This window comes from Gracilinanus agilis, chromosome 3, assembly GCF_016433145.1.
Source record: "Gracilinanus agilis isolate LMUSP501 chromosome 3, AgileGrace, whole genome shotgun sequence".
NCBI classification, from domain to species: domain Eukaryota; kingdom Metazoa; phylum Chordata; class Mammalia; order Didelphimorphia; family Didelphidae; genus Gracilinanus; species Gracilinanus agilis.
The window spans coordinates 431898933-431921204 of NC_058132.1; the positions used below are offsets into that span (position 1 = coordinate 431898933).

At 36.9% G+C, this 22272-nt stretch overlaps 1 protein-coding gene across 1 annotated transcript in view; it reads right to left on the reverse strand.

The window, feature by feature from the left end:
* The window catches only part of GBE1 (1,4-alpha-glucan branching enzyme 1), a 372788-nt gene that overhangs the window by 160290 nt on the left and 190226 nt on the right, over positions 1-22272 (reverse strand). Inside the window, exon 7 of the mRNA XM_044670326.1 lies at positions 21739-21948. Coding sequence (XP_044526261.1) covers positions 21739-21948 — 210 coding nt within the window. The remainder of the gene's footprint in view (positions 1-21738; positions 21949-22272) is intronic.

Sequence of the window (22272 nt, forward strand, 5' to 3'; positions counted from 1 at the left end):
GGAAAGAGAGAAAAAAGGAAATAACAAACTAAGTAAGGTGAGATTAGGCTGGATGGCACATGGTAAACTATATAGCAATTCAAGGATCCCAAGATGCTTATAGCACTGCAAAAGCACAATAAAAAAAAAAGCACCATTTTCTCAGTGATGTTACATGACTACAAATTATGGAAGTCTACAAATACAAAAGGATCAAATTGCATGTGACTCAATGGGCAATAAAAAGATACATGACAAGGGTACACAGGGATATAGTATACTGCTAAAAATTACTTGCATGAAAAGAAGAATAAAATCAATCAGAAAAAAAGAGGTATAACCTATCTTACAAGAAGAAATAAGCAAGAAAGGGACTAATTACTATTTTTGAGAAATAGAACTAGAGGAAGATAGTTAGAATGTTTGACGGCTCCTTCAGGAGAAGAGGACCTTGAGTATTGGGATTCACGAAGGAAATACATATACTAATTGGACTTGAGAAACTAAAAGCACATTTCATTAATATGAAAAAGCAAAATTCTAAAGGGAGTAGTAAATTACAAAATGATCAAAAGAAGCTCAAATTCATTAACGAATCAGAATGGCAGAGTAAAAAACACTCTGAGTTTGCCAAAACCTTTTTCTAAACATCCTGAAAGAGAAGGGAAAGAATGCCTCAAAACTAAGGAAAGTACAAAGTAAACATCTCACTGAGATGAGAAAGGAGAATATCCCAGTGCAATGGACATCAGGGAAACTAGAGTAGGAACTGGCCCACAGCACACAGCTGAAAGATATCAGAAGGGGCCAGCCTACCACAATGGACCTAATGAAAGTAACCAGCAGGGACTAGCCCACCTCATGTTGCAAGGAGAAAGGTACCAACAGGAACCAGGTCTCCACATGAGACATCAGGGGAAGTGGCAGCAGGGAAAGTAGAATCCAGCAAGACAGAATAACTTCAAGACATCCCACAGCAAGGCAGACAGGCCAGGACCTCTCCATCAAAGTATATACTATAGGACTTAAAGGCGGTATGAAGAGTGAATCAAATTTTCTTTGTCTATCAATCAGTAATTCAAAAATTAATCAACCAAAAACTTAAACACTCCTACTTAACACTAAGTAAGGGAGTTCCCAAGGCACTTACTAAAGTGAGTGACAACTCCAGAGGCCACAGACCACCCCCAAGCAGTGCTAAGCAAATTGAAAGACTGCAATTATAGGAGTAAAGGGGAAGAAGGGACAGGAAGTAACATGAAAAAAGAACTATAAAAAGTCCTGAACTTCCTCTCCAAGGAGCTTCTCCTGGTGACTTGGCTTTTGGGGGTGGCTTTGGACTTGATCATATGCTTGGACACTGACTTTGGCTCTTGCACTGCTTCTTGGAGGATTGCTCCTGGATCTTCTCTTTTGGACTTCGTCTTGGGTGAGTGAGTAGCTGGCCTTCCTTTCCTGACTAAGGAGAGATTAGTTCCAGAAAGGCCTTCCTTTCCTGGAGGAAGGTGTATAGGTGGAACCCTTGCATAAGACACCACCAGCTCTTCTGGCTGAGGGTTAAAGAGCCCTGCCAGGGCTGAGCCAGACACTGGAGCAACATTTAGTGTGATAGGCTAAACATTTTCTCTACCTTCTTCTTACATTTCTCTAGTTTCACTCTTTCCACCTCTTTGAAAATAAACGCTACTAAAAGTCATTTTGACTTGAGCTATAATATTTTTAAATTGGTGACCACAATATTATCTTAGAATTCTCATATTAGCATAAAAACCTAATTTTAAATTCTTACAGCAGTAAGACCTACTCCAAGCATAAAAGCAGACCATACTATAAGCTTAAAACAATGTTTCCTCTAACCCAAGAGCAAAGCAGAATTTCAACATATAAACAAAGGGGGAAAAAATGCTAGAAAAATGAGCAAAAGAAGAAAACTGACTTTTGAAAGTTATTTTAATGATCAGGAAGATAAGAATGCAAATTAAAAAGTGGACAACAATGCTAAAACAGAAACATTTGAAGACTCAAAGATTCAACTATATGCCATTAAATCTGATGATCTAAGTTAAACAGATAAATATTTTTTAAAATATAAATTGTCTAGATTAACAGAAGAGGAAATAGAATCCTTATAGAACCGTGTCTGAGAAAAAGAAATTGGACAGATACCAATGAATTTCCTAAGGGGAAAAAAATCAGAGCCTGATGGCTTTACAAGTGAATTCTAATAAAAACATTCAAAGAACAATTAACCCAAGTCAGGCCTAGAGACAGGAGGTCCTAGGTTCAAACCCGGCCTCAGCCACTTCCCAGCTGTGTGACCCTGGGCAAGTCACTTGACCCCCATTGCCCACCCTTACCAATCTTCCACCTATGAGACAATACACCGAAGTACAAGGGTTTAAAAAAAAAAAAAAAAGAATTAACCCTAATACGCTATAAATTATTTGGAAAAACAGGTGAAGAAATTCTATCAAACTCCATTTGTGGCACAAATACAGTGTTAATATATTACTTAGAAAGAATAAAAACACAGAAAACTAAAGACCAATCTCCCTAATAAATACTGATGGAAAAATACTAAATAAAATACTAGCAAGGAGATTACAGCAATATAACACAATGAACATATATACAACCAAAGAGATTTCATACCAGGAATGCAGGAATAGTTCAATATTAGGAAAACTATTAGCATAATTGACCATGTTATTTTAAAAAGTAACTATCTGATTACCTCAATAGATGCAGAAAAAGATTTTGACAAAACACAACATTCATTCCTTACAAAAACTGGAATAAGTGGAGTTTTCCTTAAAATAGATGGCATCTATCAAAAACCCTCATCAAGTATTAGCTATGATGGAGATAAGACAGAAGCATTCCAAACAAGACCAAGTGTGAAGCAAAGATAAGCATTATCACTACTATTCAATAGTGTACTAGAAATACTAACTAGAGCAATAAGATATTAATAAGATATAGAGCAATAGGATGGCACACTTTGAGCATTTCAGATAATCAACCAAATAAATAATAGAAACAATTAACAACTTTAGCAAAGTTGCAGGACATAAAATAAATCCACATGACTCATTAACATCTTTTATATGCCACCAACAAAATACAATAGCAAGAAATACAAAGACAAATTCATTTAAAATAACTGTAGTCAGTATAAAATAGCTGGAGTCTATCAAAACAAACCCAGTAACTACATGAACACAATTACAAAACATTTTCTGCACAAATAAGTCAGACCTAAACAATTGGAAAAATATTAACTGTTCATGGGTAGGCTAAGCTGATGATGCTGATGATGATGATAATAAACAATTCTGCCTATATTAATTTACGTATTTAGTGCCATACTAAACAAACTACCAAAAAATTAGTTCATATGGGTAGAACAAATAACAAAATCCATCTGGAAGACAAAAGGTCAAGAATATCAAAGGAATTAATTTTTAAAAAAATAAAGGAAGGTGGTCTATCCATACCAGATCTCAAACTGGCATAGATATTATTAATACTCATCAAAACAATCCTGAACTAGCTAAGAAATAGACTACTGCAGTGATGGCAAACCTATGGCACAGATGCCAATGATGACACACAGACTGTTTTCTATGGGTACAAGGGCTGCCCCACCCCAACCTCCAGTGCTCATTACTAGAAAGGCAGAGGGATTCTGCTCCCCTCCCCCTCTCCATCATGCCTAACAACATTTTTTCACATCACCCACCCAGCAGCCCAATGGGAGTGCACAGGGATTTAAGTGGGAGGCTCACAGGTGGCAAAGCTGGAGGGTAGCAGAGCACTTGGACCACTCCCCTCCCCATCTCTACACTTGCTGAGGGCATTCCTCACTTCACCAATCAAGAAGCCCAATGGAAGTCTTTCTTCCTCCCCTGTGTGGGTAAAGTAGAGAGTTTGGGGGGGAGAGAGGGGTGAGGGACAACTGGCATTCAGTCTGGGGCTCTGGTGTAGGGGCAGGGCCTGGCACTTCATCTCTAAAAGGCTGGCTATCACTGGACTAATGGACCAATGAAATAGATTATGCACTCAACACACAGTAGTCAATGACCAGACTAAAATCAAATTTCATCTATGCTACCTACTTTGCCACAGGCAAGTCATACTCATTTTCTTTATCTATAAAAAAAAGCAGTTAAATGAAAGGATATTCATGGTGACTTTCTGCTTTAAATTCTATGAAAACACATGTTTTGGTTTGCCTAGTCTTTCATCTCCAGAATATTTCTTTTTTAAGCTTTATAGTCACAAACTTTTTCTCAGTACTTCTCTTCCTTGTCTCATCTTTAATCAACTTTGGTGATTCGTCATCAGTACCCCAAGATTTTATATTCAAATCTTGCTTCTCTTTTCTCTCTACATTCTCGATAACCTCATCAGCCCTATAGGTTGTCTTATATATGTTCTACATATAGTTATTTGTGGATATGTCAAGGGTTCCTAACCATTAACTCATTGGTTACTGTATTATTTTGACAACTATGTTTTGATAAAACTGGATTCCTTTGTAATCCTATGTATTTTATTTTATACGCTTAAAAATTTTATTCTAAAAACAGGTCCAGAGACTTTGCCAGTTAGTTCAATGGATTCATAAACAAAAAAAAAAATGGTTAAGAATTCTAGAAATATGTAGGTTATATCCTACTGAAGAACAGGCACTTCTTTTCTTTGTAGCTCTAGGGCTTAGAAAAGTGTCTACAACAGAGCTACTTACTACTTGATTAGTATAAGTTTTAATGTACTGAAAAATATAACATATTTAAGATAATAAATAGCTAGCTATACGGATTATGTATTATTTTCCCTAAAACTAATTCCTTTCTTTTGTTAATAACTGCCAATAATTTTGAGAACTTCAGTTTTAAGTTTATAAAGAAAAAAAGAGGCAAATAATACCTATTCATCACCCTAGGTGAATATAACCTATTCAATTATTTGAAGAAGGAGAATAAATATACATTCATTAAGAGCTCACTAGGAGCTAGGTGGCCTAAATTCAAGAAGACTGATCTTCTTTTTTTTTTTTTTTTTTTAACCCTTGTACTTCGGTGTATTGTATCATAGGTGGAGGATTGGTAAGGGTGGGCAATGGGAGTCAAGTGACTTGCCCAGGGTCACAAAGCTGGGAAGTGGCTGAGGCCGGGTTTGAACCTAGGACCTCCTGTCTCTAGGCCTGACTCTCACTCCACTGAGCTACCCAGCTGCCCAAGACTGATCTTCTTGAGTTTAAATCTGGTCTCAGAAGCTTACTAAGCTATGTGACTCTGGTCAAGTCACTTAACCCTGTTTGCCTCAGTTTCTTCACATGTAAAATGAGAAGAATCTTTGTGAAAAAAAAAATCCCAAATGGAGTCACAAAGAGTCAGATACAAATGAACAACAAGAACCTACGGTGTGACAGTCAAAGGAAAAAGAAAGACAAAATAAAATTCCTGTTCTTGAAGAGCTCACAGTCTAATGGGAGAAACAATCTTTAAACACACACACACACATATATTTATAGATGTATATATGCATGTATACACACACACAGAGACACAAGATAAATCAGAAATAATTAAGGGAAGGCACTAGAATTAAGAGGAATTGGGAAAGGTCATATGAAAGAGGTCTACCAGAAAAATCAGCAGTAGAGCAGGTAAACAAGCCCATACCTTCTCAGCTGGAACAGCTAGATATGTAGCCTGAAAACTACAGCATCAAGAATGAAGAATCAGCTCTTTTATATCTCCCCACCAAAGGCAAGGGAGGTCAGAATGGACAGGGTTTTGGAAGTACAGATTGGTCAAGACAAGAATACAAGGCTTCTAAGGTTCCAAGCACTAGGTCCAAGGACAGATGAAAAGACCTGAAGATTTAGCACTGTGAACCTCAAAGATCTAAAGGAGCTCAACTGCAAGAGGTTGAGGTCAGAGCAGTGACCCAAGGGAGTAGCCAAGCAAGGATAACTATCCTCATCCAAAAACTCCAGCAGGAGCTGAGCCTTATCTTGATTGTAGGGTATTTAGGATATAAAGCTGAAAGAAAAAGAAAAACAGAGTAATTCAAAAGCAAATAAATAAGAGGGAGTTAAAGGATATTGCACAAGAATACATGAATATCTATATGGAATGAAGCAACATAAAAATAAAATACAAAATATTCAATAGCCAACATAATGGCTATTATGAGACTGTATTATGCTGGGTGCTAGAAAATATAAATTGAGTAAGGTTGTGAAAAAGAAAAAACTCCATTATGGAGCTCTCAGGTCTTTAGAGATAGCCTGACAGCCTGGGTGCTAATTTCCTAATTTCCTCATTACAGTTCCTTTCATCAAAAAGTTTAAAGCTTATTGTTGGTAATATTATATGCATATAGACCAATATAATAAAATTAGAATTTGTTAAATGCATAATAGAAAGACAAAGCTTAAATAAAGCTTAAAGCTTAACAAGATCAAATTAGGCTAAGAAAACTAAGCTATTTTGAGGAAGAGAAACACATCAATGAGCATAAAGAGAGATGTCAATTCATGTTAAGGAATACTCTAAGTAAATATTATTAAAGACAATAATAAAATAAGATAATATAACAAATTTTGGGAACCCAAACAAAACAGTACTTAGGGGGAAATGTATGTCTCTTAACACCCAAGAAAATAGTAATGGGTGGAGTGGCTGGTGAAAATTTCAAACTTTTTAAAAATAAATATTAAAAATAAAGTGGTTTACAACAAAGTATTTTTGATCAGAAGTTAAAAATGATTATTTTTTGCATCAATATTTTCCCAGTGACGGTGGTGAAAAAATCTCTAATTATCAATGGTACCAATTTCCAATCAATGCTTCCAAATTTGCAGCTGACAGAAAAGGGTAAGGTGGAGCCAAGATGGAAGCTTAGTAGCAACAAAAGCCTGAAACTGCTCTGATGATTCTTTGAAACTGATTTTTAAAAGGCGCCTCAAAAGGACAGGAATCAAAGCAGGACTAGTGAGGGGGCTCTTTCATTGAACACAACATGAAAGATAATCAGAGTCAGTTGAGTTCCAAGGTATAAGGGGGAACCAGAAAAAAAACTACACACAGAAGAGTGCTGGCCAACTTACCCTTACCCCCTCAGTGCACCAGACTCAGAACTTGGGCATAGGCCAATTTCAGGATCCTGGGTTGTGGACCATAACAACAAAAGAGCACCTTGGACCCACTCCTTGAAGTCCCAGGCCCTGGCAGTGAGGTCCAGAGGTCCATATCACTGGACGCTCTCAAGCAGCAGTGAAGATAGCTCCAGGACAAAACCCTGGGGACCAGAAGCTAAAACAGAATTGTCAAGCAGCTTGAAGATTTCCAAGTCTACAAGAGGGAAAATGACCACACAACAGCAAAATCAATCAAACAAACAAACAAACAAAAAACACTTGACCCTTGAAAATTTCTATGAGGAAAAAGAGCAAAGACTAGAATCAACAGGAGATGGTGAGATCCAAGCAAATATATGCAAAATGTCAAAGGGCAAGAGAGAAATGTAAGTACTCATTAGTAGACTACATCATATCAGCAGTAATAATTTTGTGTATAAGAAATAGAATGAAATATTATCCTGGGAACATAAAGAAAAAGAGGTTAGTTTTAAAGAACAAGAATTAGACATATAAAGAATCGGTGTCCTAACAGGTGAGGTGAAAAGATCTACAGGAAAGCTTCTAGTACATTTATTGGAATCTTTATAGTTGATTTATTAGAGGACAAGAACAAGAATGTATTTGAAAAGAGTACAAGTTTTGATCTTTACCATGAAAGGGAAGACATATATTGCTATGGTTATGGTTCCATAAGTGGTAATAACTGTTTTAAATAAAACTATGTTTGACAAGAAACAAAAACAAATTGATATTTTAAACATACAAGATATACTAAAAAATTAACATTAAAATGTATCCAAATAGAATCTAATTTCATCAGAATGAACTTCATAAATGTTACTTTCTTACACTAGCCAAAAATACATTTTAGAATACTTTCAGATTAAGGCTGCAAGCCTTTTCGACTTCCTGGTTAAGATGGCGGCAGAGTAAAAAGCAGCTGCTTAACCTCTCCTAACCTAAACATATAGGACTCCTCAAGAAGACATAAAAACAAATCAAGATGAACAAAGGGACCCCACAAAAGGGTATAGCATTGGAGGTACGTGGAATTGGGGGACTTCCATGCTAAAGGGGTGAAACAGCTCTCACTCAAAGGTGAGCTGAGTAAGCCCCTCCCCCACCCCACACCACCCACAGTGACAAAACCAGCGCACAAGAGTTAGAGCAAGTTTGGGGTGCGGATTAAGTCCTTGCCAGCTACCTGGGGTCACCAAGGCCTTCTCCTGAGAGCAGCAAGACTTAAGACCCCAAGAGGCTAAAGAACGCATGCAGACTCTGAACACAGACCCTGAGTGCAGGAACAAGTGCGGGCGCAGACACAAGCCTAGACACGAATCCTTAGGAAAGGCGAGGACTCGTATCTTGAGCTCAGGCTCAGACCTTCAGTGGGGACCCAATGCAAAAGGGGTTCACAACTGTGGAAGCAACTCCCTGAGACAGTTAAAGGAATAAGTAAAGGGACTACCAGGAGACTTGACCCTGAGAACAACTGAGACCTCAGGAGCCTAAAAAGTGCAGACAGACCCTGAGTGTGAAGATAAACCTAAGAGGGAGCAGGGCTAACAATGGCAAGCCAGAGACAAGAACCCCAAAAGAGAAAGATCATAAAGAAGACATCTGTAATACTCAACAACTTTTACACAAATAAAATCCAGACAACAGAGCAAACAGCAGAGAAGAACAAACAAGTAATCATATCCAAACCTTCCCAAAATAATGAAAACTGGGCACAAGCTATTGAAGAGTTCAAATCTGAGATGATGAGAAAGATGGAAGAGATTTGGCAAGAGAAGTGGGAAATAGCTCAAAAGGAAATAAACAGATTAGAAGACAAAAACTCCCAATTGGAGAAAGATGCCCAAAAATCAAATGAAATGGTAAGCAAATTGGAAACCAAAATCTGGCAAGAAACAATTTAAAAGGCAGAATTTTGCAATTAGAAAGTGAGGCTCAGAAATCAAATGAACTGATAAGCAAACTGAACACCAGAAAGGACCAGATTGAAAAGGAAAACCAAAAGATTATAGCCGAAAACCAGTCCCTAAAGTCTACAATTGAGCAATGAGAAACTGATGATCTCTCAAGACAGCAAGAACAAATAAAACAAAGTCAAAAGACTGAAAAAATAGAAGGAAACATGTAATATCTCAATGAGAAAGTGACAGACCAATAAAACAGGTCTAGAAGAGACAATCTGAGAATCATTGGTCTTCCTGAAAAACCAGAAATTAATAGAAATTTGGACTCCATACTAAAAGAAATTATTCAGCAAAATTGCCCTGAAGTTCTACAACAAGAGGGCAATATAGACATTGAAAGGATCCATAGATCACCCTCTAGACTAGACCGAGAAAAGATAACTCCCAGGAATATAATAGCCAAATTCAAGAGCTTCCAAGTAAAAAGAAAAAATTTTACAAGAAGCCAGAAAGAGACAATTCAGATATCAAGGAGCACCAATCAGGATCACAGAGGATCTGGCAGCCTTCACACTAAAAGACCGCAAGGCTTGGAATATGATATTCAGAAAGGCAAGGGAACTGGGTCTACAACCAAGGATCACCTACCCATCAAAATTGACTACATACTTCCAAGGGAAAGTATGGGCATTCAACAAGATAGAAGATTTCCAAGTATCTGCACAGAAAAGACTAGGACTAAATTGAAAATAAATGACTACAGGCTCAAAAAGGGCTTTTAGAAGAGCCTACAAAAGACCTCAAAAACCAAATGAGACGGGTTGAAGAAAAATTGGAAAAAATGCAGGGAAGTCAAACAAATTATGAAGTAAAGATCACCCAAATGGAAAAAGAGATCCCAATATTTATGGAAGAAAACAGCTGATTTAGTAGAATTGGACAAGAAAAAGTTAAAAATTTCCTATGAAAAAAAGTAATGAAACAAAATCAAAAGAACAAAATAAAGAGAATATGAAACATCTTATTGTAAAAACAACTGACCTGTAAAATAGAGCAAAGAGAGACAATTAAGAATAGTTGGACTCCTGGAAATTTATTAAAAAAAAAAAAAGCTATGATACTACACTTCAAAACATCATCAAGGAAAACTGACCTGAAATTTTAAAAACAGAGTAAAATAGAAATTGAAATAATCTACCAGTCACCATCTCAAAGAGACTCAAAGATGAAAATGGACAGGTACATCACTGTTAAGTTTCATAACTCCCAGGATAAGGAGAAAATACTACAAGGAACAAGAAAAAATATTGTGGAGCTATAGTCAGAATAACTTAGCTGCTGCAACATTAAAACAATGCAGGGCATGGAACACAACATTTAGTAGAGCAAGAGACTGGGCTTACAGCAAGAATAACATATCCATCAAAGTGATCATAATTATAAAAGAAAAAAAATGGATATTTAACTAAAGGGATTTCAAATATTCCTAGTGGAAAACCCAGAATTCAGCAGAAAACATGATTTTTAAGAAACATACAAAGGTAATGAAAGATAAATCATAAGTAGCCCAAAAGGTCAAATTGCTTAATTATGCTATGGAAAATGTAACTATGGCCCCCGGAATGACATCATTGCCTGGGTATTTTGATGGGTTAGGTATGAATGGAAGACTCAAATTTGAGGGAATATAATAGAAAGAGCTGAAATAGCATTGGAATAGACTAGGAGGAGGCAGGGTAGTGTGACTATCTCATATAGAGGAACAATGAATGGACAAATTGCCACAGAGAGGGGCTTAAGGGGTAGAGGGCTGAGAACAATGGAACCCAACTCTAATCAGACAAAGAAAAAACAATATATCCAATTAGAAGGGTAAAAATTTTCTACAAATTACCTACAGAGGATGAGGAGGGAAGGGATAAGAGAAGAAGTAGGAGTCCCCTTGGGGTACTGAGGAAATAAGAAAGAGAAGGGTAGGGAAGAGGACAAGGGGATAAGAAAAGGGAGGGAAAACTAGAGGGCAGTATACATCAAGAGGTATGGGGGTAAGTCATAGGGATAAGGAAATCAAGAAGCAGGAGGGCATAGTCTGTGGGAAAAGGAAGGAATTTTTGGTAAGGTAGATAGAAAAAGAATTAAAAGATAAGGGGAGGTTTTCCGGGTAAGGATGGCAGCAGAGTAAAAAGCAGCTCTCAACCTCTCCTGACCGAAACATATAAGACTCCTCAAGGAGACATAAAAACAAACCCAGTCGAATGGAGGGACCCCACAACAGGGCGCAGTGTGGAAGGTACGTGGAATCGGTACATTTCTATGCTATAAAGGGGTGAAACAGCTCTCACTAAATCACGGGCTGAGCAACCACCCCACCCCCCACCCCCTCCACACACACCACCTATAATGCCAAAGCCAGGTAAAAAGAAAGAGCAAGTTTGGGGCACCCATTGAGTCATTGGCAGCTCCAGGGCCTGTTCCTCAGAGCAGCAAGATTTAGGACCCCAAAAAGCTAAAGAACGCATGTGGACTCTGAGCACGGGCGCAGAGCGAGGGTGCAGAGCGAGGGTGCAGAGCGTGGGTGCAGGCAGAGGCGCGGGTGGAGGCAGACACAGGCACGCGTGTGAGCGTGAGTGAAGGCTCTGAAACCCTGAGTGGGGAACCAGCCCAGATGGGTATATGACTGTGGAAGCAGCGCCCTGAGACTTGTAAAGGAACCTCCAGCAGAGGACCAAGCAAGGGGGTTCACCAGGGGGATTGACCTTGAGAAAAACCAGAACTCAGACCTCAGGACCCAAAAGACCGCAAACAGGCCCTGACCACGAGTAAAAGCTGAGAAGCTGCTGGGATAACAATGGCTACCCAGAATCAGGAAGCTCAGACGAGAAAGATTAACAAGAAAAAGAAATCTTTAACACTTGACAACTTTTACACAGAGAAAATCCAGACAACCGGGCAAATAGAGGGGGAGAACAAACAAGCATCTGGACCCTCCCAAAATAATAATGAAAACTGGTCACAAGCTCTTGAAAAGTTCAAAACTGAGATGATGAGAAAGATGGAAGAGATTTGGTTAGATAAATGGGAAATAGCTCAAAAGGAAATCAAGCAAGATAATAACAGTTTAAAAGGCAGAATTTTGCAATTGGAAAGTGAGGCTCAGAAATCAAATGAACTGATAAGCAAAGTGAACACCAGAAATGACCAGATTGAAAAGGAAAACCAAAAGATCATAGCCGAAAACCAAAAGATTATAGCCAAAAACTAGTCCCTAAAGGCTAGAATTGAGCAATTAGAAGGTAATGATCTCTCAAGACAACAAGAACAAAAGAAAAAAAAAAACAAAGTCAAAAGACTGAAAAAATAGAAGGAAACATGTAATATCTCAATGAGAGAGTGACAGACCAAGAAAACCGGCCTAGAAGAGACAATTTGAGAATCATTGGCCTTCTACAAAAACAAGAAATTAATAGAAACCTGGACTCCATACTAAAAGAAATTATTCAGCAAAATTGCCCTGAAGTCCTAAAAGAAGAGGGCAATATAGACATTGAAAGGATCCATAGATCACCCTCGACACTCGACTTAGAAAAGACAATGCACAGAAATATAATTGCCAAATTTAAGAGCTTCCAAGTAAAAGAAAAAATCTTACAAGAAGCCAGAAAGAGACAATTCAAATATCAAGAAGCACCAATCAGGATCACACAGGATCTGGCAGCCTCCACGCTAAAAGACCGCAAGGCTTGGAATATGATATTCAGAAAGGCAAGAGAGCTGGGCCTGCAACCACGGGTCAACTACCCATCAAAAATGACTATATATTTCCAGGGGAAAGTAAGGGCATTCAACAAAATTGAAGATTTCCAAGTATTTGCACAGAAAAGACGAGGGCTAAATGGAAAGTTTGATATCCAACCACAAAAATCGAGAGAAACATGAAAAGGTAAATAAGAAACAGAGGGGAAAGAAAGAAAACTCGTAACTTTTAGATTTGCCTTTTTAAGGGCCTCAGTAAGATCTAATTATCTGTATTCCTATGTGGAGAAATGCTATGTTTAATTCTCGGTAGTGAACTCTATTCACTATTATAGTATTCACTATTATAGTAATCAGAAGAATAATTCACAGGGAGAGGGTGGAATACTAAATGGTCTAAGATGATATGGGGGTGTGTGAAAGAGGGGGGTGGATAGGACACCAAGAGAAACTTGAGTGAATAAGAAAAATAGAATATTATATTACACACAAAGAGGGCATGAGAAGGAGAGGGGACAAATACTATTATAAGAAGGAGAGGAAGAGAGCATTAAGAGGTAATATTTAAACCTTACTCTCAGTGTAATCAACCCGGAGAGGGAAGAGTAGTTATACTATCCATTGGGATATAAAACTCTTATCTAACCCTACTGAGAAAGTCAGAAGAGAAAAACCAAGGGGAGCAGGGGAGTGGGGAGGTCATAAAAGGGAGGGGAGAAGAAGGGGGTGGGAATTCATTAGGCCTTCAAAATAAAAGGAGAGGAATAATAAGGGAGGGGATAGAAAGAGTAATAAATCAAAAGAGGGGATAAGGGTTACTGGCATAAAGCAAACCACTCAATTAAAAGGAAATAGTGTAAGAAGAAGGAGTAGAACTAGGAGACGATACCAAAATGTCGGCAAATACACAACTGATAATTATAACTCTTAATGTAAATGGGATAAACTCACACACAAAAAGGAAGCAAATAGCAGAGTGGATTAGAAACCAAAATCCTACCATATGTTGTCTATAAGAAACACATATGGGGCGGGGGACATACACAGTTTCAAAGTAAAGGACTTGAGCAAAATCCTTTGGGCATCAAATGAAAAAAAAGAAGGCAGGAGTGGCAATTATGATTTCTGACAAAGGCATAGTAAGAATTGATATGATTAAAAAAGACAGGAAGGTCATTACATCCTGATTAAAGGCAGTATAGACAATGAAGAAATAACATTGCTCAATATGTATACACCAAATGGCATAGCAACCAGATTCGTAAAGGAGAAACTGGCAAATCTAAAGAAGGAAATAGATAGTAAAACCATACTAGTGGGAGGTCTAAATATCCCTCTTTCAGATCTAAATAAATCAAACAAAAAAATAAATGAGAAAGAGGTAAGAGAGATGAATGAAGTCCTAGAAAAATTAGATTTAATAGATATGTGGAGAAAAAGAAATAGGAACAAAAAGGAATACACCTTCTTTTCAGGGGCATATGGTACATTGACAAAGATAGACCATGTAATAGGGCATAGAAACATTGCAAACAAATGCAAAACAGCAGAAATAATAAATGTAACTTTCTCAGACCATAATGCAATAAGAATAATATTTAGTAAGGGCACCTGGACAGGCAAATCAAAAACTAATTGGAAATTAAATAATATGATTCTCCAAAACCAGCTAGTCAGAGAAGAAATCATAAAAACAATCAACAATTTCACTGAAGAGAATTACAATGAAGACACATCCTACCAAACTCTGTGGGATGCAGCCAAGGCAGTACACAGGGGGAAATTTATATCCTTGAGTGCATATATTAACAAATTAGGGAGGGCAAAGATTAATGAATTGGCCATGCAACTCAAAAAATTAGAAAGCGAACAAATTAAAAATCCCCAGATGAAAACTAAATTAGAAATACTAAAAATTAAGGGAGAAATTAATAAAATCAAAAGTAAAAGAATTATTGAATTAATAAATAAGACTATAAGCTGGTATCTTGAAAAAACAGATAAAATAGACAAAGTACTGGTCAATCTAATAAAAAAAAAGTAAAGAAGAAAACCAAATTGACAGTATCAAAGATGAAAAGGGAGACCTCACCTCTAATGAATGAGAAATTAAGGCAATCATTAAAAACTATTTTGCCCAATTATATGGCAATAAAAATAGCAATCTAGGAGATATGGATGAATATTTACAAAAATATAAACTGCCTAGATTAATAGCAGAAGAAATAGAATACGTAAATAATCCCATATCAGAAAAAGAAATTAAACAAACCATCAAAGAACTCCCTAAGAAAAAATCACCAGGGCCTGATGTATTCACAAGTGAATTCTATCAGACATTCAAAGAGCAACTAATCCCAATACTACACAAATTATCTAATATAATGAGCAAAGAAGGAGTCCTACCAAATTCCTTTTATGACACAAATATGGTACTAATTCCAAAGCCAGGTAGATCAAAAACAGAGAAAGAAAGACTACTCTCCCTAATGAACATAGATGCAAAAATCTTAAATAGAATTTTAGCAAAGAGACTCCAGCAAGTAATTAAGAAGATCATCCACCATGATCAGGTGGGATTTATACCAGGAATGCAAGGATGGTTCAACATTAGGAAAACCATCCAAATAATTGACCATATCAACAGTCTAACCAATAAAAATCATATGATTATCTCAATAGATGCTGAAAAAGCCTTTGACAAAATACAGCATCCATTCTTATTGAAAACGCTGAAAAGTAAAGGAATAGAAGGACCCTTCCTAAAAATAATAAACAGTATATACCTAAAACCATCAACAAACATCATATGCAATGGGGATAAATTAGAAGCCTTCCCAATAAGATCAGGAGTGAAACAAGGATGCCCATTATCACCTCTATTATTCAATATAGTACTAGAAACATTAGCAATAGCAATTAGAGAAGAAAAAGAAATTGAAGGTATCAAAATAGGCAAGGAGGAAACTAAGCTATCACTCTTTGCAGATGATATGATGGTCTACTTAAAAAATCCTAGAGAATCAACTAAGAAGCTTGTAGAAATAATCAACAACTTTAGCAAAGTTGCAGGATACAAAATAAATGCACATAAATCATCAGCATTTCTATATATTTCCAACACATTAGAGCAGCAAGAGGTAGAAAGAGAAACACCATTTAAAATTATCCTAGACAATATAAAATACTTGGGAATCTATCTACCAAAACAAACACAGCAATTATACGAAAACAACTACAAAACACTTTCCAAACAAATAAAACTGGAGCTCAACAATTGGAAAGCCATTAACTGTTCATGGGTAGGACGAGCTAACATAATAAAAATGAACATTCTACCCAAATTAATTTACCTATTTAGCGCCATACCTATCAAATTACCAAAAAACTTCTTTACTGAATTAGGAAAAACTATAACAAATTTCATTTGGAATAACAAAAGATCAAGAATATCAAGGGAAATAATGAAAAAAAATGTGAAGGAAGGGGGCCTAGCAGTACCAGATATTAAACTATACTACAAAGCAGCAGTTATCAAAACAATATGGTACTGGCTAAGAGACAGAACGGAGGATCAGTGGAATAGACTTGGGGTTAATGACGTCAGCAAAAGAGTGTATGATAAACCCAAAGAGCCCAACTTTGGGGACAAAAATCCAGTATTTGACAAAAACTGTTGGGAAATTTGGAAAACAATATGGGAGAGATTAGGTCTAGATCAACATCTCACACCCTACACCAAGATAAATTCAGAATGGGTGAAGGACTTGAATATAAAGAGGGAAACTATAAATAAGTTAAGTGAACACAAAATAGTATACCTGTCAGATCTCTGGTAAAGGAAAGATTTTAAAACCAAGCAAGAGCTAGAGAAAAGTACAAAATGTAAATTAAATGGTTTTGATTATATTAAGCTAAAAAGCTTTTGTACAAACAAAAACAATGTAGTCAAAATCAGAAGGGAAACAACAAATTGGGAAAAAATCTTTATAACAAAAAACTCTGACAAGGGTCTAATTACTCAAATATACAAGGAGTTAAAGCAATTGTATAAAAAATCAAGCCATTCCCCAATTGAAAAATGGGCAAGAGACATGAATAGGCAATTTTCAGGCAAAGAAATCAAAAGTATCAATAAGCACATGAGAAAGTGTTCTAAATCTCTAATAATTAGAGAAATGCAAATCAAAACAACTCTGAGGTATCACCTCACACCTAGAAGATTGGCTAAAATGAAAGAAGGGGAGAGTGATGAATGTTGGAGGGGATGTGGCAAAATTGGGACATTAATGCATTGCTGGTGGAGTTGTGAACTGATACAACCATTCTGGCTGCAATTTGCAACTATGCTCAAAGGGCTATAAAAGATTGCCTACCCTTTGATCCAGTCATGCCATTGTTGGGTTTGTACCCCAAACAGATCATAGATAAACAGACTTGTATGAAAATATTCATAGCTGCGCTTTTGGTAGTGGCAAAAAACTGGAAATGAGGGGATGTCCTTCAATTGGGGAATGGCTGAACAAATTGTGGTATATGCAGGTGATGGAATATTATTGTGCTAAAAGGAATAATAAACTGGAGGAGTTCCAGGTCAACTGGAAAGACCTCCAAGAACTGATGCAGAGCGAAAGGAGCAGAGCCAGAAGAACATTGTACACAGAGACTGATATACTGTGGTAAAATTGAATGTAATGGACTTCTGTACCTGCAACAATGCAATGACACAAGACAGCTCTGAGGGATTTATGGTAAAGAACGCTACCCACATTCAGAGGAAGGACTGCAGGAGAGGAAACATAGAAGATAAACAATTGCTTGAACGCATAGGTTGGGGTGGACATGATTGGGGATGTGGACTCGAAACTACCACACCAATCCAACTATCAACAATTTGGAAATAGGTCTTGATTGATGACACGTTACAACCAGTGGAAATGTGTGTCGGCCATGGGTGGGGGGAAAAAGGGGGATGAAGGGGAAAGTAGGGGCATGAAGCATGTAAACATGTTAAAAATGAATATTAAAAAATGTTAAAAAAATTAAAAAAAAGATAAGGGGAAAGGATAAGGGAGGAACTTTAGGAAAGCTGGGTCAATTTGGAAATAAGAGGGTAAAGGGAGATGATAAGGGAGAATCTTTGGGAAGAGACTGAATAGGAGAGGTATTAATCAAAGGAAATTGGATATCTGAAGAGGGACATGTATGAAATAAAGAAAGAGGGAAACAAACAGTGAGGAGAAATGAAGTAGATGGAAATGCACAAAAGTAACTGACATTGAGTGTTGTAATAGTTAATTAAGAGCTAATTAGGTAATGTTTAATTAAGAATGGATTTTTAGCATAGAGAGGTATGAAGAATTCTGAGGAGGTCAGAGGGATGGAATTCCCAGAGAACCTCTAAGGAAATGGAAGTTGGGATTTACCGATTGCTTTTGGTCTCTCTGATACTTCGCACTAGGAGGTGGACACTCAGAGAGAAGGAGTAGTATTTTCCCTGTGATCCCTCTGGGAAAAGTTTGGAAACTAGATCTGGAAAGTAAACAGCTTGGAGAGAAGAAAGTTTGTTCATGAGAGAGTTTGCCAGTAAAAAGAGAAGCAGAGGTCAGGTGGAGCTGATCTCCCCAGATAAGGAGCTTCAAGTTCAGAGGGTGGTTGCCTCAGACCCCTGCTGAGCAGATCCCCTGCTGTGCGAGAAGGAAAAACCTTTCACTTTATAAATAGAGAAAGATTGCTGGAGCATTTTTTATATAATTAACCTATGTTGCTTAAGATATATTTTAGAATAGTTTAGTAAGATAGATTTATTTCAATAGATGAGAAAGGTTAGCCTTGGCTTACCAAGGAAGAAGAAAATCTCTTGTGAGATAGTTTTGGGAACAGGTTTATAGATAGAACTTCTTAGGTTAGGGAAATATACAAATACCTCAGCTCAATACTACTACTTTCCATTCCTTTCCTTTCCTTTTAATAGTTCCATAAATAGGAATAACTTTTTTATAACTAGTTTCCAGTAGTTTCCTCAATAGCTAATACAATTGATTCCCTCAACAGTCAATAACTAGTGACAGCTATTAACATTGATCAATAACAAAGGTAATATTCCCTTTTACAGTGTAATGGTATGAATTCATACGTGTGAAGAAAATGAATAATAGAAAGGATCAAAAACCTGGACCTTTATTTTGTCAAAGGCTTTTTCAGCATCTATTGAGATAATCATGTGATTTTTGTTTGTTAGATTGTTGATATGGTCAATTATGTGGATGGTTTTCCTAATGTTGAACCAACCTCGCATTCCTGGTATAAATCCCACCTGATCATGGTAGCCATTGTTAGCACTGCGCCCTCTCACGTTTATCCTCTCAGGGTCTGTCTGCACTCTTTAGACTCGAAACTACCACACCAATGCAACAATCAACAGTTTGGAAACAGGTCTTGATCAATGATACATGTTAAAACCAGTGGAAATACACATCAGCCTTGGGGGGGGGGGGGAAGCTCGGGGGGTGAAGGGGAAAGACCATGAATTATGTAACCATGTTAACTTTTCTAAAAAATAAATATTAATAAATGTTTAAAAAAAAAAACCTGGACCTGACAATATGGTCTTTATAAGAAACACCCTAAAAATGTCAGACAAATATATTGATGGTGAGGGGCTGAAAAAGAAAATACTATGTCTCAGCTGATCCAGAGAAGGCAGGGTAGCAGTAATGAATGATCTCTGCAGAGCTGAGCTAAAATGGATATAACTAGATGAGATTTAGATAACAATAATAATTCCAACAGACTTTGATTTTCTGCTCACAGAACTGGATAAATCTAACCAAAAACAAACAAGAAATAAGTTAAGGAGATGACTAGAACCTTCTATAAATTAAGTAAGATAGATATCTGGAGAGTCCTGTAATAGGTATAGGCTGTAAAAGTTTAAAAGCATATTTGTGTAAGCATGTTAGGGAAAGCCTTTGCTGGAAGTCATGGACTTTCTGAATAGAATGCAGGGGGGTAGGGAGGAGAGTGCTGAGCAACAGACAGACTGCTGAGCTGTGAGGGGTTCAGAACAGAAGTGCAATCTGCAGTCCCTTTTGACCTGGGATCTTGGAGAGTGGTGAAGGTTGAAAAGGCAGAAGACATGAATCCTGCAAGTCAACTCTGAGTAGGAAAGTGGCCTGTGATCTGGTGGACAGTTTGCAGACATCTCTCCCTACCTGGTTACTTTGGATCATCCGCCTGTGAAGGAGTTGGTTCCTGGTATCCTGAAAACATCTCTGGAACAGTTGTGAGACCCCAAATTCAAGCCCTCTTCCTCAGGTCCTTAGCCAAGCTGTCAAAACCTGGCAGAAGTCAGGTTGGCCAAGGAACTTATGCTTTTTGACTCCGGTCCTGGACAGTTAGATATAGTTTCACCTAAACCCCTCTCCTATCCCCTCATATTACAATTAAACTGTTTCCCTGTGTGTTTTCTAGTACTTTAATGTCCTCGTTGAATATATTTAATACTTTGAGGTTATTACAGGCTGGGTGGGGCAGAGTGACAGTTAGTCAGGCTTAACTGCCATTTCTGTCAACGGTCGTTCCCCTTATAGTTAAACCTGGTTCCCTGGCTTGTAAAGTCTTACCCATTGTCCCTTCCTGTCTCCTATCCACCCCACTGAACCCACAAGTAATATTTAAGTTAACTCCCCTGGTTTTCCCCATAATAGTCCCCACATACATGAAGTTAGTCATAAATCTAAGTCCGAGCATACACATAATTCAAACAATTTCTGGTGGGACAATGACTTAGAGAGTATAAATATTCTGCAAAAGTCTAACTAATAGTCATCATACTAAGGAAATAATACTGTATCTCTAAGGAGTTGTGACACTTGACTAAAAGTTCTACTGAGTATCACTAATCTGGAAAAACTTTTTTTGGAAAGAATATGGTCCTGGCAATATATGTTAACTGAGAACTAGATGGGTAAGATGATCAAATCAAAGCTGGATAGAAACATGGAGAAATAGGTGTTACATTATATTGCTAGAGAAGCTGTGAATTTTTTTTAAAGAAAACAAGATGGAAATATACATTAAGAGCTATAAAGGGTGCTGGGTGGCTCAGTGGACTGAGAGCCAGGCATAGAGACAGGAGGTCCTAGGTTCAAATCTGACTTTAGACACTTCCTAGCAGTGTGACCCTGGACAAGTCACTTAACCCCCATTGCCTAGCCCTTACCACTCTTCTGCCTTGGAACCAATACATAGTATTGGTTCCAAGGTGGAAAGTAAGGGTTCAAAAAGGAAAAAAAAGAGCTATGAAGTTGTTCTTCCTCACTGACCTAGAGATCTCAATACTAGATTTAGGCCCTAAGGGCACTATTAAGAGGATAAAAAGCTGTGTGTGAATGAAAATATAAATGGAAGCTTTGTTTTTCATGACAAAATTACTGGAAATAACACAAATGTGATTAATAAGAGAAATGGCTGGACAGACTGTGATATTTGAATGTAATGGATTGTATCATTAGAAATGACAACTGGGATTATAAAGAAAATAAGGGAAATATATGAAGGTAAAGACAAGTTCATTCTAGGAAATATCCTATTTAATGTAATATTTAACTACTCAGTGAATTGATATTTCTAAATACCTAACAGATAGTTGGTATCAAAGTACCAAATTTAAGCAAATCTGATGTATGAAAATATTTTTAAAATAGTTTCACCTTGTTTTTAAAAAGTCTTTATCTTAAGATTTTTAAACAGCAAATTTCTACATAATTTAATTTAAAAAATAACTATTATACAAGTTATCTCTGATATATATAAAACTAACAATACTTTTATATGAAGACAGAATACCTAAATATGCTATATAACTTTAAAAATTATTATAAGTTAGTTTTAATTAAATAAAATGATTTCTGCAAAGATACATACCTAGAATAGGCAAACAGCCTACTGTCCCAGAGATCATGGTTTCCTCTAGGGCCAGAATGAAAATAACAGGAATCAGTTCCATCGAACTTGTTTAGACCATCTTCAGAATTTTTTGATGCATGACTATGAACTACATCCAAGAGAACTATAATTCCCATTGAGTGAGCAATATCAACCAGTTCTTTCAATTCATCAGGGGTACCATAACGGCTAAATGTAACAAAAAGAAATATGAATTAAAACATTTTAAGAGACAAGATATATATCTGTAAGAAGTTTATAATCTTGTTTCTAAGTTCAAAATAAGATTAAAACATTAATTTCAAAGAAAATCTGAGTTTGCAAATTATAAATGCATAATAATAAACTATGTATGCTTTGAGAAATGAATATATATGTAGGAAAAATACCTAAAATGTTCAAATTTTGATACTATGTATACAGCAACTTATATTCACAAAACATATTGGCAGATATTTCAAATTTGTACATATCAGGCTTCTAACATTATTAAAAAGTAAATGGTATCCTATG